The sequence below is a fragment of the Ranitomeya variabilis genome, chromosome 2 (genome assembly GCF_051348905.1).
Source record: "Ranitomeya variabilis isolate aRanVar5 chromosome 2, aRanVar5.hap1, whole genome shotgun sequence".
Classification (NCBI taxonomy): domain Eukaryota; kingdom Metazoa; phylum Chordata; class Amphibia; order Anura; family Dendrobatidae; genus Ranitomeya; species Ranitomeya variabilis.
Genome location: NC_135233.1, coordinates 992,832,040 through 992,858,316, shown reverse-complemented (window position 1 = coordinate 992,858,316; position 26,277 = coordinate 992,832,040). Strand labels below are relative to the sequence as shown.

Genomic DNA, 26,277 nt, shown 5'->3' with positions numbered 1-26,277 from the left:
TTCATTTAAAAAAACAAAACATTAAAAAACATAAGATATACAGTAGCTTCGTGGTCCATTACACATGTATTCAATATTTTATTTACATTTCAATCACACAAAATACTGTACATTCACAAATTACATTTCAGTGCAAAATAAAACATGGAAAATAGATGCTACATCATGAACTATACCTGGTTTCATTAATGTCCTGCCCTTGTAGATATAAGAAGCCACAACAACCATTTTCAATACATCTGAGGTTTTTTTTTGCTAGTCAATCAGCAACATAAGCAAATTAGTTCCTGTCCTATGTGGAAGAAAAAAAAAAACCATGGTAATCTCGATAGTGCCACATATTTTTGGGAAGTCAAAAAGGCTCAAGTATCTCAGGTAAGCAGTACCGGCACAATGAGTGTTTTTGTCTGAAATCTTTTCACACATATGTGAGGGGACAGCTTTTTTACCCCCCATCTGGGAGAGAATATTTATTTTTCTCCCACTACACAATATGTGAAAATAGTAATATAGTTTTTTTTTAATTTTATATATATATATATATATATATATATATATATATATATATATAGTGTCTCACCAGCAGAATTATTTTCCCTATCCGACCCAATTACCTACAGTCTGACATCTCCTTCATTGTGGTATGACAAAATGAAGAACGATATACCCTTTCTAGATCAAAAACATTTTAGCAAATAACAAAAAAATATATTCAAAAGTACGTAGCCATAAAGGCCATTACAGCAAAGTCTTTACATTCCAATGACAAAATAAAAAAAAAATGCTTCCTGCAAACATTTTACAAATGACTGCAATAAATTAAGAAATAATTTAAATATCAGCAATGGTGGAGCCTGTTCGCCTCTTGGAGATTACACAGAAACGGCTCCGGTGACGATCCTACGGATGTGCGTGTATGATTTTCTTATGGTGACGCTGCTATGATGGGAGACGCCACGAGGGAGGACACACTCCTCAGTCAGTTTCCCGCTCTCGACGTTCCAGCACAGAACGGTAGCAATCACCTCGTTCCTCTCATCTCGCCCACCCGTGATAAATATCTTATTACAACATGCAGCGATCCCGCAGCTTGCCCGTTCATGGCTAAACTTCGTTACCAGACTCCAAGAGTCATCGAGAGGGTTGTAGGAATACAAAGCCTTCATGGCGCCACCTGTACAAGAAACAAATATATATATTGTGATTTTTTTTTTTTCTTCTATTGCCTGGTATTGTACTGAACTTTGTGTAAATGCTTAATTACATTGCAGAATGAACAAACACATAATTGCTATGTGCAAAAAGAAAAAAAAAAAGAGCATGAACCGCACATCCCAAAATCATACGTTGATCTAAAGCCGCTAGGCAAAAATTTAAATACTGAACATGAGGTTTTCAGTTTAACATTCTGATCAGACTGTATGAAGCCCACTGCCCCTTCACGGCAAACCTCGTAGTGGGTCCTAACGCCCTAACGGAGCGGAGCCGTGCGGCGACACATAATTGCACATCGACTACAACTAATTATCTACTGGACTAATGTATCTAAGTAAAGTAACTCCCACTTAAAGGGAACCTATTATGTGAAAAAACGCCATTAACCTGCAGATATGGGGTTAATCTGCAGGTTGATAACTTTCTGAAGCTTTGCGGCTGCCAGGAGGAAGAGAGTTGTGCCGATGCTGCTTCAGTCACCACTCAGTACATAGTGAGCGGTGAGACTGTAACAGAAAGGGGCTTCAGCCAGCTCTCCAGTATCCACCGCAGGTGCTCGCAACTCCGTGCAGATAAACGTAGAGTCCATGAAAATGATGTGTAGTTCCAGCTCCTTAAAAATAATCTTTATTGAATCATAAAGCAGATTATTTTTAAGGAGCTGGAACTAAACATTTTCTTGGTGAGACTGTAACCATGGGCGTATATAGAAATCATGGGGCCCCATAGCAGAAATTCTAATTGAGCCCCCCCAATAAACAAATAATTGCTGAGGTCACAGAAGAGAATATATCTCAACTTTACATAGTAATTTCCCTCCTGCTCAAGTCCTAGATTCCTCTTTCATTGCCCCCATAAAGTATGATGCCAACAAAAGTGCCCATCAAACAACACAGTATGATACCCCCATGGTGAATTCCTCCACATGCACAGTATAAATTACCCTACTGTAACAAACCTCAACTCCCAAGGCAAAGTATGGTGACCCTAACAGTATGTTCCCCCAACTGTGACCCCCGCACAGTCCTCTATACAGTATAATGGCCCCCACCCAAACCTTCACACTGTACAACTACTTCCATACAGTATAATACGTGCCCCCCTATGGTCCTCGACACTGTATAATGTGCGCCCCCCCAATGGTCCGCCACACTGAATAATGTGTGCCCCCCATGGTCCTCGACACTGTATAATGTTCGCCGCCCATGGTCCTCGACACTGTATAATGTGCGCCCCCCATGGCCCTCCACACTCTACAATGTGCGCCCCCCATGGCCCTCCACACTGTATAATGTGCGCCCCCCATTGCCCTCCACACTGTATAATGTGCGCCCCCCATGGCCCTCCACACTCTACAATGTGCGCCCCCCATGGCCCTCCACACTGTATAATGTGCGCCCCCCATTGCCCTCCACACTGTATAATGTGCGCCCCCCCCATGGCCCTCCACACTGTATAATGTGCGCCCCCCATTGCCCTCCACACTGTATAATGTGCGCCCCCCATGGTCCTCCACACTGTATAATGTGCGTCCCCCATGGTCCTCCATACTGTATGATATACCCCCCCATGTTCCCCAATACTGTATAATGCGCCCCCCATGGTCCTCCATACTATATAATGCACCCCCCATGGTCCATCATATAGTTATTGAAAAAGATGGGACCTGACACTTTTGCCATAAATATTTTCTTAACTTGCTGCAAATACTGCTGTTCTTCGATTCCTTTCTTTTGTTCCTGCGCTTCTTCGCTTGATGCATGTACCAATGGCATCTAGAAGACATTGTGTCCCAATACCAGAACAGTTTTAGGCCGGTTTCACATGTCAGTGATTCCGGTACGTGAGGTATCAGTTTTCTCACGTACCGGAGACACTGACACACGTAGACACATTAAAATCAATGTGTCTCTGCACATGTCAGCGTGTTTTCGCGGACCATTTGTTCGTGTGCAAAACACGGAGACATGTCAGTGTTCGTGGGAACGCACGGATCACACGGACCCATTAAAGTCAATGGGTCCGTGTAAAACACGTACCGCACACGGATGCTGTCCGTGTGCAGACCGTGTGCCGTGCAGGAGACAGCGCTACAGTAAGCGCTGTCCCCCCAGCGTGGTGCTGAAGCCGCCATTCATTTCTTCTCTCCAGCAGCGTTCGCTGGAGAGAAGAAATTAAAAATCTTAGTTTTTTGGGGGTTTTTTGCTGTTGAAATAAAGATCTTTGTCACCACCCCCCTCCCACCCCCTGTGCACCCCCCCCCCCCGCTGGAAATAAAATACTCACCCGGCTCCCTCGAAGTGTCCTCTCCGCGCCGCAGCTTCTCCTGTATGAGCGGTCGCGTGGTGCCGACAATTACAATGATGACTATGCGGCTCCACCCCTATGGGAGGTGGAGCCGCATATTCATCACTGTAATAAGCGGCACCACGTGACCGCTCATACAGGAGAAGCTGCGGCGCTGAGAGAAAGCATTGAGGGAGCCGGGTGAGTATTTTATTTCCAGCGGGGGGGCGCACAGGGGGTGGGAGGGGGGTGGTGACAAAGATCTTTATTTCAACAGCAAAAAAAAAACAAAAAACAAAGATTTTTCATTTCTTCTCTCCAGCGAACGCTGCTGGAGAGAAGAAATGAATGGCGGCTTCAACACCCAAAGCAGGGGACAGTGCTTACTTTAGAGCTGTCTCCTGCACGGTCCGTGTGGTACCCGGGCGGCACACGGCTGCCGCACATGTGCCACACTGATGTGCCACGTGAGCTCACGGACACACGGACACGGATAACTCCGTTACCGATTTTTCCGGTACCGGAATTATCTAGACGTGTGGGACAGGCCTTACACACGATGCTGAAGTTGATTTCTTATGCAGTGAGGTCCCATGATGTGAATACACTTAAAAGCAGCTACAAAAATGATAAAATTGGCACAAAAATGGACATCACAGGGCGTTATTGAAAGGATTAATTGACTTCGGGCCACTGATCTCATCTCACATTTTTGTGCCAGTTTTATAGTTTTTGCAGCTCCTTTTACTTGTAATCACATCAGGGGACCTCGCTGCATTGTATTTTATTATTGTGTTTTTTTATTTTTGTAGTTAAAACTGTAAGAAAAACAAACAAATTGCCAAATAAGAAACCAACTTCAGCATCGTGTTTTATACAATCTGAATAAAACTGCTGTGCAGATAATATGAAGGTTTGTGGAGGTTCCTGTATCGGTATATAGCGGCTGAGGTTACCTGTGCAACCACATACCCAAAGGCTAGTCCTGACCAGACAATGCCACAAGGCGTTAACCTGCCTGCCAAGTGAAGTAGGGGATGAAGGATTTTAATCCCATGTTATAAAATGCTAAAACAACTCACCCACAACGTAGATCTGATCATGGAAGCTTACAGCATTAATACATTTTGCTTCGACAGGCATTGGGGACTTTACACTCCACTTGTTGGTAGACGGGTCATAGCACTGAGTTTTGTCGGTGGCCAGTTTTCCATTGGGTCCACCCCCAATAACATAGAGCTTGTTGTGGAGACTGGCTGCTGCAAATGAACTGACGCTGATCATTAATGGAGCCACCTGTCAGAAAACAGAGAGAGTTCCTTTCAATGGGCTATAAGAGCTTGTTCACAAGTAGCGTTTTCTTTCCCCATGTGAAAAAAAAACCACAGCATTTTACAGAAGCAGCAAAATATAGAAAATGTCTATTAAAGTCTTGTGCACATGGTGCATTTGCTCATTTTCCTTGCTTTTCTTAACTGCAGCATGTCAACTCTTTCACCAGTTTAAGCTCAACTGAATGAATAAAAGAAAAACTCATGAAAAAAATACTTTAAAAATGTGTAGAAAGTACCCAGCGTTTTCCCTGCCAACATTATTCTTTAGGCAGAAAAAAGACCGCAAAAAGCACTGTGTGAACATACTGTTAGGCCAAATTCAGATGGCAGTTTTTTAAGTACAAGTTCTTTTTGTGCTTTTCGCGCATAGAACATGTACCTTTTATAGTGCCACGTCAGAGTGAGAGGTTCGCACCAATATAAGGAGGCATATCCATTTTTTATAGGAATCAAGGGCCAAACTCGCCAATGCAAGTCTATGGGCCTGTAAAAAAACATCAGCCCGCACTTGGATGCCTTGTGTAGTTTCCATATTTCTCTGACTGTTTGATAGGCTAAACTCACTTGAGCATAGATATAAAAAAAAATATTTAAAAAAAAACTTGACCGACTTTCATCCACATATTTTTCATCTGTTCTGCCATCCGTATGCAAACTATATGGCATCCATTTTTACATCAACAGTTATTAAAATGCACAAGCTCAAATACTGTCTGATGCTAATGAACTGCAATATATTATTAAAAGCGGCTCCAATACATATGATCCATATGGCATCCAATTTGGGGTTTTTTGTGCGCACCCATGGACATGAATGGGAGAGTCTCATCCAAAATACAGAAGCGAATGCTGCAATTTTTTTCATGCAGACATCAGGACTGCATGAAAAAAAAAAAACAGTCATCTGAACAGCCCCATTGAAGAACATGAGAGTGCGGTCAGGTTTTTTTTTCAGCAGCAACTGGATCGAGAATATGGTTGTGTGAACAAAGCCGTGTGACACCATCTGTGTATTTGCTTGCTCAGAATTGCATTAGAAAAGCACTTTGTGACCTTGCCTGCAGCATAAAGATGAAACCTCAAAGTTGTCTGCAACTATTAATCATTGTCAACACGGGTCAGCAGAGTTTCAGCCATACAATAAGCCACATCATGTCATCTTACCAAACCTCCAGCTAGCCACATGGCTAATGCTCCAGTCACTTGATTGTGAAAAAAAATTGTGCAGCCATAGGCTCCTCATGGGTGGGCAGCATATCAGCCGTGCAATTAGCCCCACCTTGTGGCCACACTCACACGGTGCCTAACAGCACAGCTAGTTTGCAGGGTGAGGGTATGTGTCCACATTCAGGATTGCATCAGGATTTGGTCAGGATTTTTCATCAGTATTTGTAAGCCAAAACCAGGAGTGGGTGATAAATGCAAAAGTGGAGCATATGTTTCTATTATACTTTTCCTCTAATTGTTCCACTCCTGGTTTTGGCTTACAAATACTGATGAAAAATCCTGAACAAATCCTGATGCAATCCTGAACGTGGACACATACCCTGAAACGGATGTTTCCTATGAAAAATGAATTATTTGTTAATAGTGATGAACAAACGTGCTCAGATAAGATGTTATCTGAGCACACTTGTGTACTAAGGCCTGTCCCACACGTCTAGATAATTCTGGTACCGGAAAAATCGGTACCGGAGTTATCCGTGTCCGTGTGACCGTGAGCTCACATGGCACATCAGTGTGGCACACGTGCGGCAGCCGTGTGCCGCCCGTGTTCCGACTGGGTACCACACGGACCGTGCAGGAGACAGTGCTACAGTAAGCGCTGTCCCCTGCTTTGGGTGCTGAAGCCGCCATTCATTTCTTCTCTCCAGCAGCGTTCGCTGGAGAGAAGAAATGAAAAATCATTTTTGTGTGTGTGTGTTTAAAATAAAGATCCTTGTCACCACCCCCCTCCCACCCCCTGTGCGCCCGCCCGCTGGAAATAAAATACTGACCCAGCTCCCTCGATGCTTCCTCTCCGCGCCGCAGCTTCTTCCTGTATGAGCGGTCACGTGGTACCGCTCATTACAGTGATGAATATGCGGCTCCACCCCTCCAGCGGGCGGGCGCACAGGGGGTGGGAGGGGGGTGGTGACAAGGATCTTTATTTTAAACGCACACACAAAAAAAAATATTTTTAATTTCTTCTCTCCAGCGAACGCTGCTGGAGAGAAGAAATGAATGGCGGCTTCAGCACCATGCTGGGGGACAGCGCTTACTGTAGCGCTGTCTCCTGCATGGGACACGGACTGCACACGGACAGCATCCGTGTGCGGTACGTGTTTTACACAGACCTATTGACTTTAATGGGTCCGTGTGATCCGTGCGCTCCCACGAACACTGACATGTCTCCGTGTTTTGCACACGGACACACGGTCCGCAAAAAATCAATGACATCTGCAGAGACACATTGATTTTAATGTGTCTACGTGTGTCAGTGTCTCCGGTACGTGAGAAAATTGACACCACACGTACCGGAGCCACTGACGTGTGAAACCGGCCTCACTGAGTGTCTTCGGCGTGCTCGAAAAATATGTTTTAGTCCCCACGGCTGCATGTCTCAGTGTGTTCGACAGGCAAAACGCATGCAGGGATTGCCTGTTTGGTAGCCGCAAGACATGCTTGTGTTGCAGCTGTCGAACAGTCACAAGACATGCGGCTGCGGGGACTAAAACATCTTATTCAAGCACGCCGAAGACACTCGGTTAGCACTTAAGCATGCTCAGATAACACCTTATCTGAGCCCATTTGCTCATCACTATTAAGAAGTCATTTAAAGACCACAGAGGGAGCTGCCTGCTGAGGGTATCAGCAATATGGCCACGAGAGTAACACCATGGCTGGCTGTGTAGTGACAGAGTATCTGACAATACAGGAATTATTCTAGTAGAACACTGAAATATTTTATATTAGTATATGTGAATTGCCAATGTACCTACAGTACAACTTTACTCCAATGCTACAGTCAAATTTGCAAATTTTAGGCCTCATTTGTTAAAATTTGTGTTCACACTGCCCATAGCAACCAATCAGAGATCAGCTTTAGTTTAGTAAACCGCTCTGGTAAAATGAAAGCTTTATTGTGATTGGTTGCTATGGGCAAAACACGTAGGCCCCGATTCATCACATCACTTTCCTTGTTTTGTCTAGTGCTATTATTAGTTGATGTTTTTTATTTATCAAAATGGCACACGAGATTCATGAATTTGGTGCAAAGTCAAACATAGGGTTTTTTCTTGCCTTTAACTGTTTTTGACACTTTTCAAAAATACTCGGGGAGGACTGGGGTGAAGTTGTGCCACATTTTTAATCAGACGAAAATCTGCAATTGCTAGACTCCACCGACAAAGAGAAAAAAAAACAGGCTAAGGCCGGCGTCACACTCAGCGTATGAAAATCCGGTCCGTTTTTTACGGCCGTAATAAGCAGAAATGTTCCCAAAATAGTGATCCGTATGTCATCCGTAGGCAGGGTATGGCAGCGTATTTTGCGCATGGCATCCTCCGTATGTAATCCGTATGGCATCCGTACTGCGATATTTTCTCGCAGGCTTGCAAAACCGACATCTAATGGATTTATGTGCTCAAATGTTCGTTAAAACATATATACAGTATATATGTATATATATATATGTCATTGAGACACATATATATATATATATATATATATATATATACTGTATTTATATTTAATTCAGCGCGAGTTAGCTTAACCCCTTAAGCCCCGAGGGTGGTTTGCACGTTAATGACCTGGCCAATTTTTACAATTCTGACCACTGTCCCTTTATGAGGTTATAACTCTGGAACGCTTCAACGGATCTTGGCGATTCTGACATTGTTTTCTTGTGACATATTGTACTTCATGTTAGTGGTAAAATTTCTTCGATATAACTTGCGTTTATTTGTGAAAAAAACGAATATTTGGCGAAAATTTTGAAAATTTCGCAATTTTCCAACTTTGAATTTTTATGCCCTTAAATCACAGACATATGTCACACAAAATGCTTAATAAATAACATTTCCCACATGTCTACTTTACATCAGCACAATTTTGGAACCAAAATTTTTTTTTGTGACGGAGTTATAAGGGTTAAAAGTTGACCAGCAATTTCTCATTTTTACAACACCATTTTTTTTTAGGGACCACATCTCATTTGAAGTCATTTTGACGGGTCTATATGATAGAAAATACCCAAGTGTGACACCATTCTAAAAACTGCACCCCTCAAGGTACTCAAAACCACTTTCAAGAAGTTTATTAACCCTTCAGGTGTTTCACAGGAATTTTTGGAATGTTTAAATAAAAATGAACATTTAACTTTTTTTCACACAAAATTTATTTCAGCTCCAATTTGTTTTATTTTACCAAGGGTAACAGGAGAAAATAGACCCCAAAAGTTGTTGTACAATTTGTCCTGAGTACGCTGATACCCCATATGTGGGGGTAAACCACAGTTTGGGCGCATGGCAGAGCTTGGAAGCAAAGGAGCGCCATTTGACTTTTCAATGCAAAATTGACTGGAATTGAGATGGGACGCCATGTTGCATTTGGAGAGCCCCTGATGTGCCTAAACATTGAAACCCCTAACAAGTGACACCATTTTGGAAAGTAGACCCCCTAAGGAACTTATCTAGATGTGTGGTGAGCACTTTGACCCAACAAGTGCTTTACAGAAGTTTATAATGCAGAGCCGTAAAAATAAAAAATCATATTTTTTCACAAAAATTATCTTTTCACCCCCAATTTTTTATTTTCCCAAGGGTGAGAGAAGAAATTGGACCCCAAAAATTGTTGTGCAATTTGTCCTGAGTACGCTGATACCCCATATGTGGGTGTAAACCATTGTTTGGGCGCAGGGCAGAGCTCGGAAGGGAAGGAGCGCCATTTGACTTTTCAATGCAAAATTGACTGGAATTGAGATGGGACGCCATGTTGCATTTGGAGAGCCCCTGATGTGCCTAAACATTGAAACCCCTAACAAGTGACACCATTTTGGAAAGTAGACCCCCTAAGGAACTTATCTAGATGTGTGGTGAGCACTTTGACCCAACAAGTGCTTTACAGAAGTTTATAATGCAGAGCCGTAAAAATAAAAAATCATATTTTTTCACAAAAATGATCTTTTCACCCCCAATTTTTTATTTTCCCAAGGGTAAGAGAAGAAATTGGACCCCAAAAATTGTTGTGCAGTTTGTCCTGAGTACACTGATACCCCATATGTGGGTGTAAACCATTGTTTGGGCGCAGGGCAGAGCTCAGAAGGGAAGGAGCGCCATTTGACTTTTCAATGCAAAATTGACTGGAATTGAGATGGGACGCCATGTTGCGTTTGGAGAGCCCCTAATGTGCCTAAACATTGAAACCTCCCACGAGTGACACCATTTTGGAAAGTAGACCCCTTAAGGAACTTATCTAGATGTGTGTTGAGCACTTTGACCCAACAAGTGCTTCACAGAAGTTTATAATGCAGAGCCGTAAAAATAAAAAATCATATTTTTTCACAAAAATGATCTTTTCACCCCCAATTTTTTATTTTCCCAAGGGTAAGAGAAGAAATTGGACCCCAAAAATTGTTGTGCAGTTTGTCCTGAGTACACTGATACCCCATATGTGGGTGTAAACCATTGTTTGGGCGCAGGGCAGAGCTCAGAAGGGAAGGAGCGCCATTTGACTTTTCAATGCAAAATTGACTGGAATTGAGATGGGACGCCATGTTGCGTTTGGAGAGCCCCTAATGTGCCTAAACATTGAAACCCCCCACGAGTGACACCATTTTGGAAAGTAGACCCCTTAAGGAACTTATCTAGATGTGTGTTGAGCACTTTGACCCAACAAGTGCTTCACAGAAGTTTATAATGCAGAGCCGTAAAAATAAAAAATCATATTTTTTCACAAAAATGATCTTTTCACCCCCATTTTTTTATTTCCCCAAGGGTAAGAGAAGAAAGTAGACCACAAAAGTTGTTGTGCAATTTGTCCTGAGTACGACGATACCCCATATGTGGGGGTAAACCACTGTTTGGGTGCATAGCAGAGCTCGGAAGGGAAGGAGCGCTATTTGACTTTTCAATGCAAAATTGACTGGAATTAAGATGGGATGCCATGTTGCATTTGGAGAGCCCCTGATGTGCCTAAACATTAAAAAACCCCACAAGTGACACCATTTTGGAAAGTAGACCCCCTAAGGAACTTATCTAGATGTGTTTTGAGAGCTTTGAACCCCCAAGTGTTTCACTACAGTTTATAACGCAGAGCCGTGAAAATAAAAATTATTTTTTTTTTCACAAAAATGATTTTTTAGCCCCCAGTTTTGTATTTTCACAAGGGTATCAGGATAAATTGGACCCCAAAAGTTGTTGTCCAATTTGTCTGGAGTACGCTGATACCCCATTTGTGGGGAGGGACCACTGTTTGGGCGCATGACAGAGCTCGGAAGGGAAGGAGCGCCATTTGGAATGCAGACTTAAATGGATTGGTCTGCAGGCGTCACGTTGCATTTGCAGAGCCCCTGATGTACCCAAACAGTACAAACCCCCCACAAGTGACCCCATATTGGAAACTAGACCCCCCAAGGAACTTATCTAGATGTGTTGTGAGAACTTTGAACCCCCAAGTGTTTCACTACAGTTTATAACGCAGAGCCGTGAAAATAATTTTTTTTTTTTTTTCACAAAAATGAAATTTAGCCCCCAGTTTTGTATTTTCACAAGGGTATCAGGATAAATTGGACCGTAAAAGTTGTTGTCCAATTTGTCCTGAGTACGCTGATACCCCCTATGTGGGGGGGAACCACTGTTTGGGCGCATGACAGAGCTCGGAAGGGAAGGAGCGCCATTTGGAATGCAGACTTAAATGGATTGGTCTGCAGGCATCACGTTGCATTTGCAGAGCCCCTGATGTACCCAAACAGTACAAACCCCCCACAAGTGACCCCATATTGGAAACTAGACCCCCCAAGGAACTTATCTAGATGTGTTGTGAGAACTTTGAACCCCCAAGTGTTTCACTACAGTTTATAACGCAGAGCCGTGAAAATAAAAATTATTTTTCTTTTTCACAAAAATGATTTTTTAGCCCCCAGTTTTGTATTTTCACAAGGGTATCAGGATAAATTGGACCCTAAAAGTTGTTGTCCAATTTGTCCTGAGTACGCTGATACCCCCTATGTGGGGGGGAACCACTGTTTGGGCGCATGACAGAGCTCGGAAGGGAAGGAGCGCCATTTGGAATGCAGACTTAAATGGATTGGTCTGCAGGCATCACGTTGCATTTGCAGAGCCCCTGATGTACCCAAACAGTACAAACCCCCCACAAGTGACCCCATATTGGAAACTAGACCTCCCAAGGAACTTATCTAGATGTGTTGTGAGAACTTTGAACCCCCAAGTGTTTCACTACAGTTTACAACGCAGAGCCGTGAAAATAAAACATATTTTTTTTCCCACAAAAATGATTTTTAGCCCCCCAAATTTTTATTTTCCCAAGGATAACAAGAGAACTTGGACCCCAGAAGTTGTTGTTCAATTTGTCCCTAGTACGCTGATACCCCATATGTTGGGGTAAACCCCTTTTTGGACGCACGGGAGAGCTCGGAAGGGAAGGAGCACTGTTTTACTTTTTCAACGCAGAATTGGCTGGAATTGAGATTGGACGCCATGTCGCGTTTGGAGAGCCCCTGATGTGCCTGAACAGTGGAAACTCCCCAATTCTACCTGAAACCCTACCCCTAACCTCACCCCTAACCGTTTACTGAACATTTTCTGAGTCATAAGTGCCACGTATATAAGTGCCACGTATATAAGTGCCACGTATATAAGTGCCACGTATATAAGTGCCACGTATTTAAGAGCCACGTATTTAAGTGCCACGTATTTAAGTGCCACGTATTTCAGTGCCACGATATTTCAGTGCCACGATATTTCAGTGCCACGTATTTCAGTGCCACGTATTTCAGTGCCACGTATTTCAGTGCCACGTATTTCAGTGCCACGTATTTCAGGCACTGAAAAATACGTGGCACGTAAATACGTGGCACTTAAATACGTGGCACTTAAATACGTGGCACTTAAATACGTGGCACTTAAATACGTGGCACTTAAATACGTGGCACTTAAATACGTGGCACTTAAATACGTGGCACTTAAATACGTGGCACTTAAATACGTGGCACTTAAATACGTGGCACTTATATACGTGGCACTTATATACGTGGCACTTATATACGTGGCCACTGAAATATCATGGCACTTATATACGTATATAAACGTATATTTCAGTGCCACGTATTTCAGTGCCACGTATTTCAGGTTAGGGGTAGGGTTAGGGTTTTTTGTTTTTTTCTTGTTTTCTTGTGTTTTTCTATAAAAACGCATGCGTTTTACCGCGTTTACATGCATTTTTTCACACATGTGGTTTTTTTAAAAAACGCATGCAGATAAAAACGCAAGTGTGAAACCAGACTAAAAGACGCTTTTTATAGCAAAAAAGTTTTTGCGTCTCCACATTTTGAGACCTATAATTTTTCCACATTTTGGTCCACAGAGTCATGTGAGGTCTTGTTTTTTGCGGGACGAGTTGACGTTTTTATTGGTAACATTTTCGGACACGTGACCATTTTTTATCACTTTTTATTCCGATTTTTGTGAGGCAGAATAACCAAAAACCAGCTATTCATGAATTTCTTTTGGGGGAGGCGTTTATACCGTTCTGCGCTTGGTAAAATTGATAAAGCAGTTTTATTCGTCGGGTCAGTACGATTACAGCGATACCTCATTTATATCATTTTTTTATGTTTTGACGCTTTTATACGATAAAAACTATTTTATAGAAAAAATAATTATTTTGGCATCGCTTTATTCTGAGGACTATAACTTTTTTATTTTTTTGCTGATGATGCTGTATGGCGGCTCGTTTTTTGCGGGACAAGATGACGTTTTCAGCGGTAACATGGTTATTTATATCCGTCTTTTTGATCGCGTGTTATTCCACTTTTTGTCCGGCGGTATGGTAATAAAGCGTTGTTTTTTGCCTCGGTTTTTTTTTTTTTTTCTTACGGTGTTTACTGAAGGGGTTAACTAGTGGGCCAGTTTTATAGGTTGGGTCGTTACGGACGCGGCGATACTAAATATGTGTACTTTTATTGTTTTTGTTTGTTTTTTTTAGATAAAGAAATGTATTTATGGGAATAATATTTTTTTTTTTATTATTATTTATTTAGGAATTTTTTTTTTTTTTTTTTTTACACATGTGGAAATTTTTTTTTTTACTTTTTTTCTTTGTCCCAGGGGGGGACATCACAGATCGCAGATCTGATAGTGTGCACAGCACTCTATTAGATCTGCGATCATCCTTTCATCGGAGCAGGCTGCAGCTTTCATCTGCAGCCTGCTCCGACCCGGAAGTGCTCCCTGCAGGACCCGGATACAGCCCCTCGGCCATTTTGGATCCGGGGCCTGCAGGGAGAAGACGTTCGGTACGAGGTGAGTACATCACCTTGTACCGATCGTCTCAGGGAAGCCCGCAGGGAGCCCCCTCCCTGCGCGATGCTTCCCTGTACCGCCGGTACACCGCGATCATGTTTGATCGCGGTGTGCCGGGGGTTAATGTGCTGGGGGCGGTCCGTGACCGCTCCTGGCACATAGTGCCGGATGTCAGCTGCGATATGCAGCCGACACCCGGCCGCGATCGGCCGCGCTCCCCCCGTGAGCGCGGCCGATCGCGTATGACGTACTATCCCGTCACCGGGAATTAAGTCCCAGGTCACCTTGACGGGATAGTACGTCATACGGGATTAAGGGGTTAAAAGCCGGTAATTCAATTGCCGGCTTTTCATTTCTCCTTCTCAAACCCGACAGGATATGAGACATGGTTTACATACAGTAAACCATCTTATATCTCTTTTGTTTTGCATATTCAACACTACTAATGTTAGTAGTGTGTATGTGCAAAATTTGGGCGCTGTAGCTGCTAAAATAAAGGGTTAAATGGCGGAAAAAATTGGCGTGGGCTCCCGCGCAATTTTCTCCGCCAGAGTGGTAAAGCCAGTGACTGAGGGCAGATATTAATAGCCTAGAGAGGGTCCATGGTTATTGCCCCCCCCCCTGGCTAAAAACATCTGCCCCCAGCCACCCCAGAAAAGGCACATCTGGAAGATGCGCCTATTCTGGCACTTGGCCACTCTCTTCCCACTCCCGTGTAGCGGTGGGATATGGGGTAATGAAGGGTTAATGTCACCTTGCTATTGTAAGGTGACATTAAGCCAGATTAATAATGGAGAGGCGTCAATTATGACACCTATCCATTATTAATCCAATCGTACGAAATGGTTAATAAAACACACACACATTATTACAAAGTACTTTAATGAAATAAAGACACAGGGTGTTGTAATATTTTATTAGACTCTTAATCCACCTGAAGACCCTCATTCTGTAAAAAAGGAAAAAAAAAAAATCAACAATATCCCATACCTTCCGTCGTTACAGTCTTGTCCCATGATGTAAATCCATCTGAAGGGGTTAAATCATTTTACAGTCAGGAGCTCTGCTAAAGCATGTGTGCTGTCTGTAAAATGTTGTGAATGAATGGAGTGCAGGGGAATGTCCTGTAGTTACCTTGATTCGCGGTGATGCGCCCCCTGCTGGATGTCCTCATATGAGCTCGAGCCTGGGAAAAGTTCCCACGCTCGAGTTCATATGAGGACATCCAGCAGAGGGCGCATCACCGCTAATCAAGGTAACTACAGGACATTCCCCTGCACTCCATCCATTCACAACATTTTGCAGACAGGAGCGGGTGCATTAGCACAGCTCCTGGCTGTAAAATGATTTAACCCCTTCAGATGGATTTACATCGTGGGACTGACGGAACGACGGAAGGTATGGGATATTGTTGATTTTTTATTTTAACTTTTTTACAGGACGAGGGTCTTCAGGTGGATTACCAGTATAATAAAATATTACAACATCCTGTGTCTTTATTTTATTAAAATACTTTTAAATAATGTGTATGTGTTTTATTAACCATTTCGTACTAGTGGATTAATAATGGATAGGTGTCATAATTGACGCCTCTCCATTATTAATCTGGCTTAACGTCACCTGACAATAGCAAGGTGACATTAACCCTTCATTACCTCATATCCTACCGCTACACGGGAATGGGAAGAGAGAGGCCAAGTGCCAGAATAGGCGCATCTTCCAGATGTGCCTTTTCTGGGGTGGCTGGGGGCAGATGTTTTTAGCCAGGGGGGGGGCAATAACCATGGACCCTCTCTAGGCTATTAATATCTGCCCTCAGTCACTGGCTTTACCACTCTGGAGGAGAAAATTGTGCGGGAGCCCATGCCAATTTTTTCCGCGATTTAACCCTTTATTTTACAAGCTACAGCGCCCAAATTTTGCACATACACACTACTAACATTAGTAGTGTGGAATATGCAAAAAAAAAGGGATATGAGATGGTTTACTGTGTGTAAACCATGTCTCATATCATGTCGGGTTTGTGTAGGAGAAAGAAAAGGTCGGCAATTGAATTACCGGCTTTTCTATAGAACACCGCTGTGTATTTCTCGCAAGTCACACTGCTGGTCCGTGTGTAATCCGTATTTTTCTCACCCCCATAGACTTTGATTGGCGATTTTTTTGCGCAGTGCGGTGACAAACGCAGCATGCTGCGATTTTCTACGGCCGTAGAAGACCGTATAATATGGATCCGTAAAATACGGCTGATAGGAGCTGGACCATAGAGAATCATTGGGCCGTGTGTTATGCGTATTTTACGGATGTATTTTCTGCGCTCATACGTCCGTAAAACTCGCTAGTGTGACGCCGGCCTAATACACATAAAGCTATGTTGCCACAATGAGCTTTTGGCGAGTTTTTGATGATGCAGATTTTATGCAAGTCTGTGGGGAAAATCCGCACAGAAAACTAAGCGAATCTGTGACGCCCCAGGGGCCTGGTCGTCACAGTGGCATTGCTTTCTTCACGAAGAGAGTGATGTCATGCTTGGAAGCGATGAAAGATCTCTTTTATCAGGTAATCACATGCACACAACATGTGCATACTCAAGGCCAGAAGGGGGAGCTCTGAACCAGGTTTTCCGGGGAGCTGCTCTTATATTCTGGCAGGAGGGGAAGTCACTGAGCAGTCTGTCAGAGGACAGAGAAGAGAGCAGTTAGACTTTCAGTGCCAGAAAGACTGAAGGGACCGTGTAGCCAGAGTTGCTGCAGCTCCTGTAGAAAGAAAACTAAGAAGGAAAGGACAGTTTGTAGAAAGTGTGCAGGAGAGCAAAGCACAGGAGGAGAGACACCAGGAGAGGAGAGCTGCGACTGGGCTACCTCCCTGGAGAGCGCAGATTCCAATAGCCGTACGACCGAGGTTGTGCCGGACTCTAAGAGGCACAGCAGAAACCGGCAGGACAGCTGAACCACAAGTTACCTGCCCACCCTAATACCCAGGAGGCACAGTGGCACATAGAGCCCAGGTCATGATAGAGACCCTATAAAAAGGCTCGAGCCACCTGTCATATGGGTTTGTGTCTCACCTTTATGGAGGACAGAGAGGAACTGTGAGGACCTTATCAGAAGCCATATGCAGTAAGGGACTACAACTCCACCGCGCCTTGAGGAAGGCTTCTAACTCCACCTGGTAAAGGGGACTCTGGATTCGCTTCCAGACCGGCCGGACCCTGCCTGTCCCTGTGATCTGGTGCGCTGGACTGCGGTTGCCTGAAGCTTCAGTAAACCAGGTAGAGACTGCAAACCTGTGTCCTCGTTCTTTACTGCACCATTCACAATCTCCATCTACACACGGGAGCCCTGGGAACCTACTTCACCTTTGGGAAGTTATACCATCTAGCTGCCATACTGCAGCGCCCCAGAGTCCTGGTCGTTGCAGTACTGTGGCTCCGCCACTAAGGGGAGCTATGGTACGTCTGATGGCACTGAAGGGGTTAATCTGATCAGGTATCACAGACACCAATACATTTCACCGCCGGGCCTCCAGGGGGAGCTAAGGGTTCTATTTACTAGGCCACTCTCCACACACTGGTAAAACTGGGGGTCAGGCAGGAAGTTAGACAGAAAGCTGACTGGGTTGGAACCAGGCAACACCTTGTGGCAGAGGGTGTTGCAGGGGAAGATTCGGTAGGGTCCCTGTCAGGGGTGGGATCCTGACAGAGGCTTGGCAACCTGAGCGAACGTAACGGGACCGTGCCTGCACAGTATAGCGGCGGTGCCCAAGGAAGGATTAGAAGCGAGATAGATTGTGCTGAGTGAGAAACGAGATCAAAGCAAGAAGGAGAATACCAGTAGGGGTCGTGCTGTAAGACCGAGGCAACATCCTACTGAGGTGCAAACAACCGGTGGCCAGAACGCCGAAGGAAGTATTTCTATATACAGCTTCAGGCAATACTTCGAACCTACGGCAGGACAGTCAGTCTTAGGCGGGCTGTCTCACCTAAATCACCTATGCAGTCTTGGGGGGCAACTTGTGGAGAGGGGCGACTCTAGGGTCCCGGAAGAGCTCCGAGCCTACCCGTCAAACGGGTGCCGTCCTAACCGTAACAACAGGGAGGAACGGAAGATTAGCAGAACATCAACTAATCGTGTTGTGAGGGAACTTAAGAAACAGACACAACAGTTGTGGGGACTTTCCGTAAGCACAGCAGGGAAGGACCGCAACACATAGCGCTAGAAGGAAGGCACGGATTTCCACCTGTAGGGAGAACTCTGGAGGTGCCGTTGGACCGGCCGGACTTGCGCAGCCTGGGTATCCGGGTTCCGGACTGAGGACCCGGAGATCTTCAGTGAAGAGGTGAAGAGACTGCGGCCTGGTGTCCTCGTTATTTACTGCACCGCACCACCACCACTATCCATATCTATCATTCACTGTGCGCCCCTCGGCAGGGTCACGGACCGGGCCTAGCCACCGTGACAACCCCAGAGCAGAGACTCAGAGGCCCGGTACCGGGTACCCCTCGGCCCTGCGGCGGTGGGGGCGCTACAAACTTGGCGTCACGAACAGGATCTACTTAAGCCTGAAGAATCAGGTCATGTGTGCCTTGGAACTGTGATTTACTGTGCTTGGACTGTACTTTATTGCAAGAACTGTGCTGCGCCATTTACCGCCAAAATCCGCCGCCATTGCAGCGCTGGGGAGAGCGCAGGAGAAGAAGAGGGGCGTGGAATGGGCGTGGACAAACTAAAGAGCGCGAAGGACAATGACCACCCAGTCTAAATATTGTTGCATTCTAAGGGCGGGCCCGTCGACAGGAGAGATCCGCCTCTTGATCTTCTATGGCGGGCGGAGACCGAAGAAACGAAACTATGACTCAGATGAGGTGGAACTGGAGACCAGGGAAGGCCTGCAGAAAAGAATGGCCCCGCATCGACCCCCGTCACCAGCGGATTATTCCGATATGCCCCCGCTGGAAGACTTGTATCCTTGGGAGCTGCCGATGGGGCATCCCATGCCTGGACGGTCCCCGGTTCATACGCCTTCCACAGGAGAGGGGAGCGGCGCAGGAGGAGCTACCGCAAGCGAAGGTACCCAGTGCCGCGACCCCCGGGGAGGCCACCTCACCCCTGCACACGGCCCGGCCACTGCTGCGACCAGTGACGCCCCGGTGTCCCCGCCGTCTAGCACCAATGCACCGGGGGGGCATGACCTCGGGCCCTTCCCCTGGGGGGAATATCGAAACCACCTGATCGCAGAGTTCCAGCGAGAAGTGGAGCGGGAGGCGCGCGGAGAGCTGCTGGAGGGCTCCCTGCCGAAGTGGGGCGTCGTGATCGTTTACCTGCCCCAGACGGGAAAGGGCTTCGTGCAGGAGATCGGGACAACCCTGAGAGTCCGCATCACCCGGGATGAAGTGGAGCCCTGCCTGTGCGGGGACGGCGCCAAGTCCTTCCTGAAGCCGGGGGATGTGGTCATGTACCGCCGACACCTAAAAGGGAGCAGCTGGTGGGCCCGGGATATGCAGCGCTGCACCGCCGTTCTGGCGGTATCCCGCACCGAGGGGGAGGAGCTTGCCGCTGCTGCTGCTGCCGCCGCCGCTGCCAGCATCATCCATCGGCCCACGCAGACCCTCATTGCAGCGCACGACCTGGTCGTGCAGAAGACCCGAACCCACGGGGTACACCTGGCCGCGGGAGTAAACTTTGATTACAGCTTATCCGGTCCACAGAAAGCCACTTGCCAGGTAAAGCCTCGGTGGGGGCTGCCTCCTGAGTAAGATATTAATGCTCTGAACATGTAAATAGTTTCTTGCTTAACTGTTTCTACTGTTTTGCTGCTAAACCCATTTAGGGTTAACTCTTAAAGGGATCCCTTTGTTGACCCGGGATCCCTATTGTTTTGTTTGTTTTTCTAAGTTTGCACAAGTTTTCAGAACTGCCGCAATCATGAACAGTGCATGATACAAACTTTTTGTAAATAGTTTGCACCTTCTTAAAGGTGCACCCTACTGGTTTTACTTAAAGAGAGACTCTTTGCGAAGATACCGCACCGGAGCCTTTGATGAGTATGGACTGGTAGCCTGAGAAGATATGCTACCTCATAAAGAATTGGTCCCCTCTTAAAGGGGATGTTCATCTGTGTACTTATGAGTAATACTGCCTTAGAACAGTAAAGTGATAACGATGCCTTGAAAGAAAGTGATAATGTTGATATGTAATCGTTATTGTAACTAACTAGTTAATTGTAAAAGAATGCTGATAATGTTTCCCGAAGGAAAGTGAAAGTTAGAAGAAAGATGCAGTGGGCCCGTAGGGGTAGACGTAGTGTCCTGCATACATGTCAGTAAGAAAGTAATGAGAAAGTTTAATGTTTTATAGAAAGTGTTTAATAATGTGTTGAAGAACGAGGACAAGAAAGTGAACCCGTAGGGGTTAGTCAGTGAGTCCTCCTAGGAGCCATATAGAGATGGCTCAGTGCTCTCAAACTGAAAGTAAAGTTATGTTCTATACTGTGTATAGTAGTTGAAAAGACAGAAGGCTCGGGCTGAAAGGAGCGGTCCTGTAAGAAAGGAGAGGCAGTAGGTCTGGCGCCGTTAGGACAGGCGGTCCTGCAGATTTAAAGAAGGAGAATGTAAAAGTTAAGTTGCCTTATAATATGATTATAAGAAGGTCTTTAGCGGATTCAGAGTGTACGTCCTTAAAGGCAATGTTAAATTATTGTTCAAGAATTTGTACTAAGTAGAATACCCGGTTGGGTAAGAAAAGTTACTTATAGCATGTTGCTATGATATTTAACCTTGTTTGTAACGTTCAAGTGTCCTCACCTCCCATAAAGGGAAGCTCTGTTCAAGTATACTTATTGTTATTTGCACTCAACAAATTGTATGTCTTTTTGCTAATCTGTATTGTTGTTTTCTTCCCAGTCCCGGAGTACTGGATTTAACCGGGGGGGAGTGCAGCGCCCCAGAGTCCTGGTCGTTGCAGTACTGTGGCTCCGCCACTAAGGGGAGTTATGGTACGTCTGATGGCACTGAAGGGGTTCATCTAATCAGGTATCACAGACACCAATACATTTCACCGCCGGGCCTCCAGGGGAGCTAAGGGTTCTATTTACTAGGCCACTCTCCACACACTGGTAAAACTGGGGGTCAGGCAGGAAGTTAGACAGAAAGCTGACTGGGTTGGAACCAGGCAACACCTTGTGACAGAGGGTGTTGCAGGGGAAGATTCGGTAGGGTCCCTGTCAGGGGTGGGATCCTGACAGAGGCTTGGCAACCTGAGCGAACGTAACGGGACCGTGCCTGCACAGTATAGCGGCGGTGCCCAAGGAAGGATTAGAAGCGAGATAGATTGTGCTGAGTGAGAAACGAGATCAAAGCAAGAAGGAGAATACCAGTAGGGGTCGTGCTGTAAGACCGAGGCAACATCCTACTGAGGCGCAAACAACCGGTGGCCGGAACGCCGAAGGAAGTATTTCTATATACAGCTTCAGGCAATACTTCGAACCTACGGCAGGACAGTCAGTCTTAGTCTCACCTAAATCACCTATGCAGTCTTGGGGGGCAACTTGTGGAGAGGGGCGACTCTAGGGTCCCGGAAGAGCTCCGAGCCTACCCGTCAAACGGGTGCCGTCCTAACCGTAACAACAGGGAGGGACGGAAGATTAGCAGAACATCAACTAATCGTGTTGTGAGGGAACTTAAGAAACAGACACAACAGTTGTGGGGACTTTCCGTAAGCACAGCAGGGAAGGACCGCAACACATAGCGCTAGAAGGAAGGCACGGATTTCCACCTGTAGGGAGAACTCTGGAGGTGCCGTTGGACCGGCCGGACTTGCGCAGCCTGGGTATCCGGGTTCCGGACTGAGGACCCGGAGATCTTCAGTGAAGAGGTGAAGAGACTGCGGCCTGGTGTCCTCGTTATTTACTGCACCGCACCACCACCACTATCCATATCTATCATTCACTGTGCGCCCCTCGGCAGGGTCACGGACCGGGCCTAGCCACCGTGACAACCCCAGAGCAGAGACTCAGAGGCCCGGTACCGGGTACCCCTCGGCCCTGCGGCGGTGGGGGCTCTACAATACCATCACCCCAGAGTACTCCTTTAAGCAGCGTCGGTCCCTACTGACCGAATACCACAGGTGGCGTCACGAACAATCTTTATTAAAACCTTAAAAGACATTCTCTTTAATTGTGCATCAAGGGCCACGGACCAGGTCGCAGCCACCGTGACATCTCCTTTAAGTACCGGACCCGGTACCAAGTACCCCACGGCCCAGGCGGCGACTCATATCCACGAGAGAAATTGACATGCTGTGGATATGAAACACGCACTCCAGGTCGGTTTATGCTGAGTTAAAAAAAATAACAGTGGGCAGGAGATTTCTATAAATTCCATCCTCTTTACTGGAAGTGTAAGACGCTGCGCTTTTGAGGCAGTGAAAATACTCAGTCAAAAACTCATCGTCTGCACACAGCCTACAACAGACTTAAAAAAAGGCGCAAATAGAATAAATTGTGTGCAAACAAAAAAAAAGGATCAAAACACACGAAACTAACAAATAACAGGCGCAAATGATGAATCGTGGCCATGTTTTTGTTTCTTTTAGCTAGTTTTGATAAATTTTATTTGTATAGTCTGACCTGGAACAGTAACACAAACCCAAGCAGACAACAACAACGTACCAACAGCCGAATGGCTTACATATATATTATAAAAATCAGAAAAGTAGCAGCCAGCCATGAGGCTATGTACATGTCATACCGCCCTATGATTAGCCTCCCAAGCTTTCCAAAGGTTAATGACCCCATTGCATCATTGTGACACAGTTGGATCTTGACGTTTGTTTGCTGTATCCCAGCAGTGACAGATTTGCAGAGGTCCACGGATCACTGTAGTTCTGTATTCTCAAACCACCGATGCATGAACAGCAAACATCAGCACTGATAATAATAGGCAATGAATGTGTGGACATAATTACATAATATTGGCACCAATGCTGTGCCCATGTCGTATCATGGCCTCTTACAGATGAACGAAGGGCAGCTGTAATTAATCGAGATACCCCCAGCCAGTGTGGTACTGTGGAGGAGGCAATACATTTTGTGCCCAATTACCCGTGAACCGTTGGTACTCCCCAACTCCATTACACCAGCATACAGTTGTGAATTTTAAGAATATACTAATGTAATTACTAGTGATGAGTGAGTGTGCTTGGATAAGGTGTTAACCGAGCGTGCTCATGTGCTAATAGAGCGTCTTCGGGCATTTGAATAATACTTTTGAGTCGCCGCAGTTGCTTGTCTCACGGCTGTTAGACAGCTGCAACACATGCAGGGGTTGACTAACAAACAGGACATCCAAGCATGTGTTGCGGCTCTCTAACAGCCATGAGACAAGCAACTGCGGCGACTCAAACGTATTATTCGAGCGCGCCGAAGACGCTCTATTAGCACATGAGCATGCTCGGTTAACACCTTATCCAAACACACTCACTCATCACTAATAATTAACCCATTGATGCTCAATGATATATCATGCAGTGTGTCAGGGTGTTTGGAGCGGGCTCAGAAACTGAGGCCAGTGATACTACATAGCTGGCATATGTATGTAACAGAAGCAATCAGTGCTGTGAACTACTTAAATGTCGCTGACAATCCCTGACAGCAGCATTTAAGCATCATGATCCAGCCCAGATGTCCGCTTGGGCGCCCATTTCCCCAAAGCGATCCCAGTCACCATTCAGAAATAAGTTCTTCGCATACAAATTCTATTCATGTTTTTTTACTGCACTTGCAGGCTGTAACGGGATGTGCGCAACAGTAATGGTATCTAATAATAATAATAATAATAAATTATAATAATCTTTATTTATATAGCGCCAACATATTCCGCAGTGCTTTGCAGTTTAACAATTTCAAACATAACAGTCATAAGTAACAATGTATGTTCCCACAGTCAGTAAACGCTGCAGGTTGGACGCTGCATACCTCTGCAGCGTCCAACCCGCAGTGGCCAGATGTTACAGCATAGTGGATGGGATGTCAAGAAATCCCATGACCACTATGCGTCCAGAGACACCCGTGGCTTCCCTGCGGAGACGGACATGTGGCGCGTCTCTATAGACCGCAGCATGTCAATTTATCTTGCAGGGACGCGAGTCTCCGCAAGATAAATGTCACCAGTACAATGTATTGGACACGGTGATTCCGCACGGTTCAATTAACACAGGCGGAATCACCTGCGTTCAAAAGCCGGCAGCGCTTTGGATGCAGCGGATGTGTTACTGACTGTGGGGACATAGCCTAAATCATAAATCAGTACATCTCAGGAACACTGCAAAATTAACAAAAAGTTTCTAATAAGAAATAGAAATACCGCACCTCCGTCCAGCAATTATGGAATGGGTCATAAGCTTCTACACTGTACATCCTCTGGCTGCCATCAAATCCACCAAGAGCATACACTTTGCCACACAGTGCCGCCATCTTGTGCCTCCATCTGCCCATATTTAAATATTCAATCTGTATCCACTTATTAATAGAGGAGTTATATTTCCACACTTCATGCTGTGTTTCTTTTCCGCCTATAAAAAGGAACATTTTTGAATTACTGAAAAATAAAAAAACCTCAACGGGTTCTTATGTTTAGAATTGCACAAAAACAGGGAATATGAAACTAAAGAGTTTGTCCTAAGAGAGTACTTGTAAGGGATAATGGGATTTAAAGGGGATCATTTTCTGACCCCCAATGGTAAGACACCCAGCAATCCTGAGACCGGGCTCTGGAACTCAGACTCTATAGAACCCTGGCTTGGAGCATGCTCGACCTCCAGTCCATTTAGGATTAGTTTTCACAATAAGAACATGGTGACTTTTTGATGTTGCAGATTTTTTAATTATAATTAATATTATAATATTAATATTGATCAGAATTAATTTCAGCCTCGTGTGGCCACTCAGGAAAATTAATTGCCCACCCCTACTACAGACATTAAATTGAGAACACACCTTCACTACATTTATGACTCGGCACTGCAGAGCCCAATTCCAAATTTCCAGAGCCCTGTCCCAGCAGTTGGCTCCCCAGTCACAAGTAAGTTATCACCTTTCACATTAGTTACCTTAAGATAAAAATATGTGCAATGTAATATTTAATTTCCACTGTGGTAGCACTGTTAGGGACATTGAACATTTTCTAAGTGGTTCCTTCAGATTGAATCTGATCACCGGAGATCCCAGTAGCAAAACAACAAGTAATCACTTTATGGCCTGTAATAAAAATTGATTGTCCAGAATAGAAAGCATTCAGCAGCACTCACAAGCTTTAGAGTGGTTGTTCCATGTAGACTGTTTAACATCACAGGGTAAGAAAGAAATGTGTGATGACTCAGGGTTCCAACACAGGGATCCCCACAACCACAAATATAGGGGTTTGTGAGCCTCATGATCCTCCAATCCAGGCTTGGACTGGCCCACAGCAGAAAAGGAGAATCTTCTGGTGGGCGCCTATGTATAAGTGAACCACCATCCTTGTGAGGACAGAGCATTGTATCTTAATTAACCAGACATCTATTTTCAGCAAGCCCAGTAGAATAGACTGTTATCTATATGTTGACTTTTGAATGTATGTGTTTTGTGTATGTCTTTTTTTTCTTCGGTTGGTCAAGAGTCTGAAATATTGACTCTTCTTTCATGCAGGGTCATGGAACAATGATGTTTGCTGATATGCTGATTACACATTGTCCAGGCCAGTTAATTTGTTGACTTCCAAAATAGAGGAGGAAAAGCTATGCAACTGGATCATCATTCTTCCCCTTTACCTGATATTGCTGGTTTTAATGACATTCATTAACTATAAAAAGGAGAGATACATCCGATATACAGCGAGAGAGCCAGAAATTCAGCCAAGACATCCAGATATCCAAACATCTAGAGAC

General features: G+C 45.1%; 1 protein-coding gene across 3 annotated transcripts in view; it reads right to left on the bottom strand.

Moving 5' to 3' along the window:
* Nucleotides 1-578: 578 nt before the first annotated feature.
* KLHL6 (kelch like family member 6) overlaps nucleotides 579-26,277 on the bottom strand; it is a 181,617-nt gene continuing 155,918 nt past the window's right edge. For all 3 annotated transcript variants that reach the window (XM_077291093.1, XM_077291094.1, XM_077291092.1), the window contains 3 exons: nucleotides 24,722-24,924; nucleotides 4,584-4,797; nucleotides 579-1,174 (listed from right to left, as the gene is read on the bottom strand). In XM_077291093.1, coding sequence (XP_077147208.1) covers nucleotides 873-1,174; nucleotides 4,584-4,797; nucleotides 24,722-24,924 — 719 coding nt within the window. In that variant the 3' untranslated portion in view covers nucleotides 579-872. The remainder of the gene's footprint in view (nucleotides 1,175-4,583; nucleotides 4,798-24,721; nucleotides 24,925-26,277) is intronic.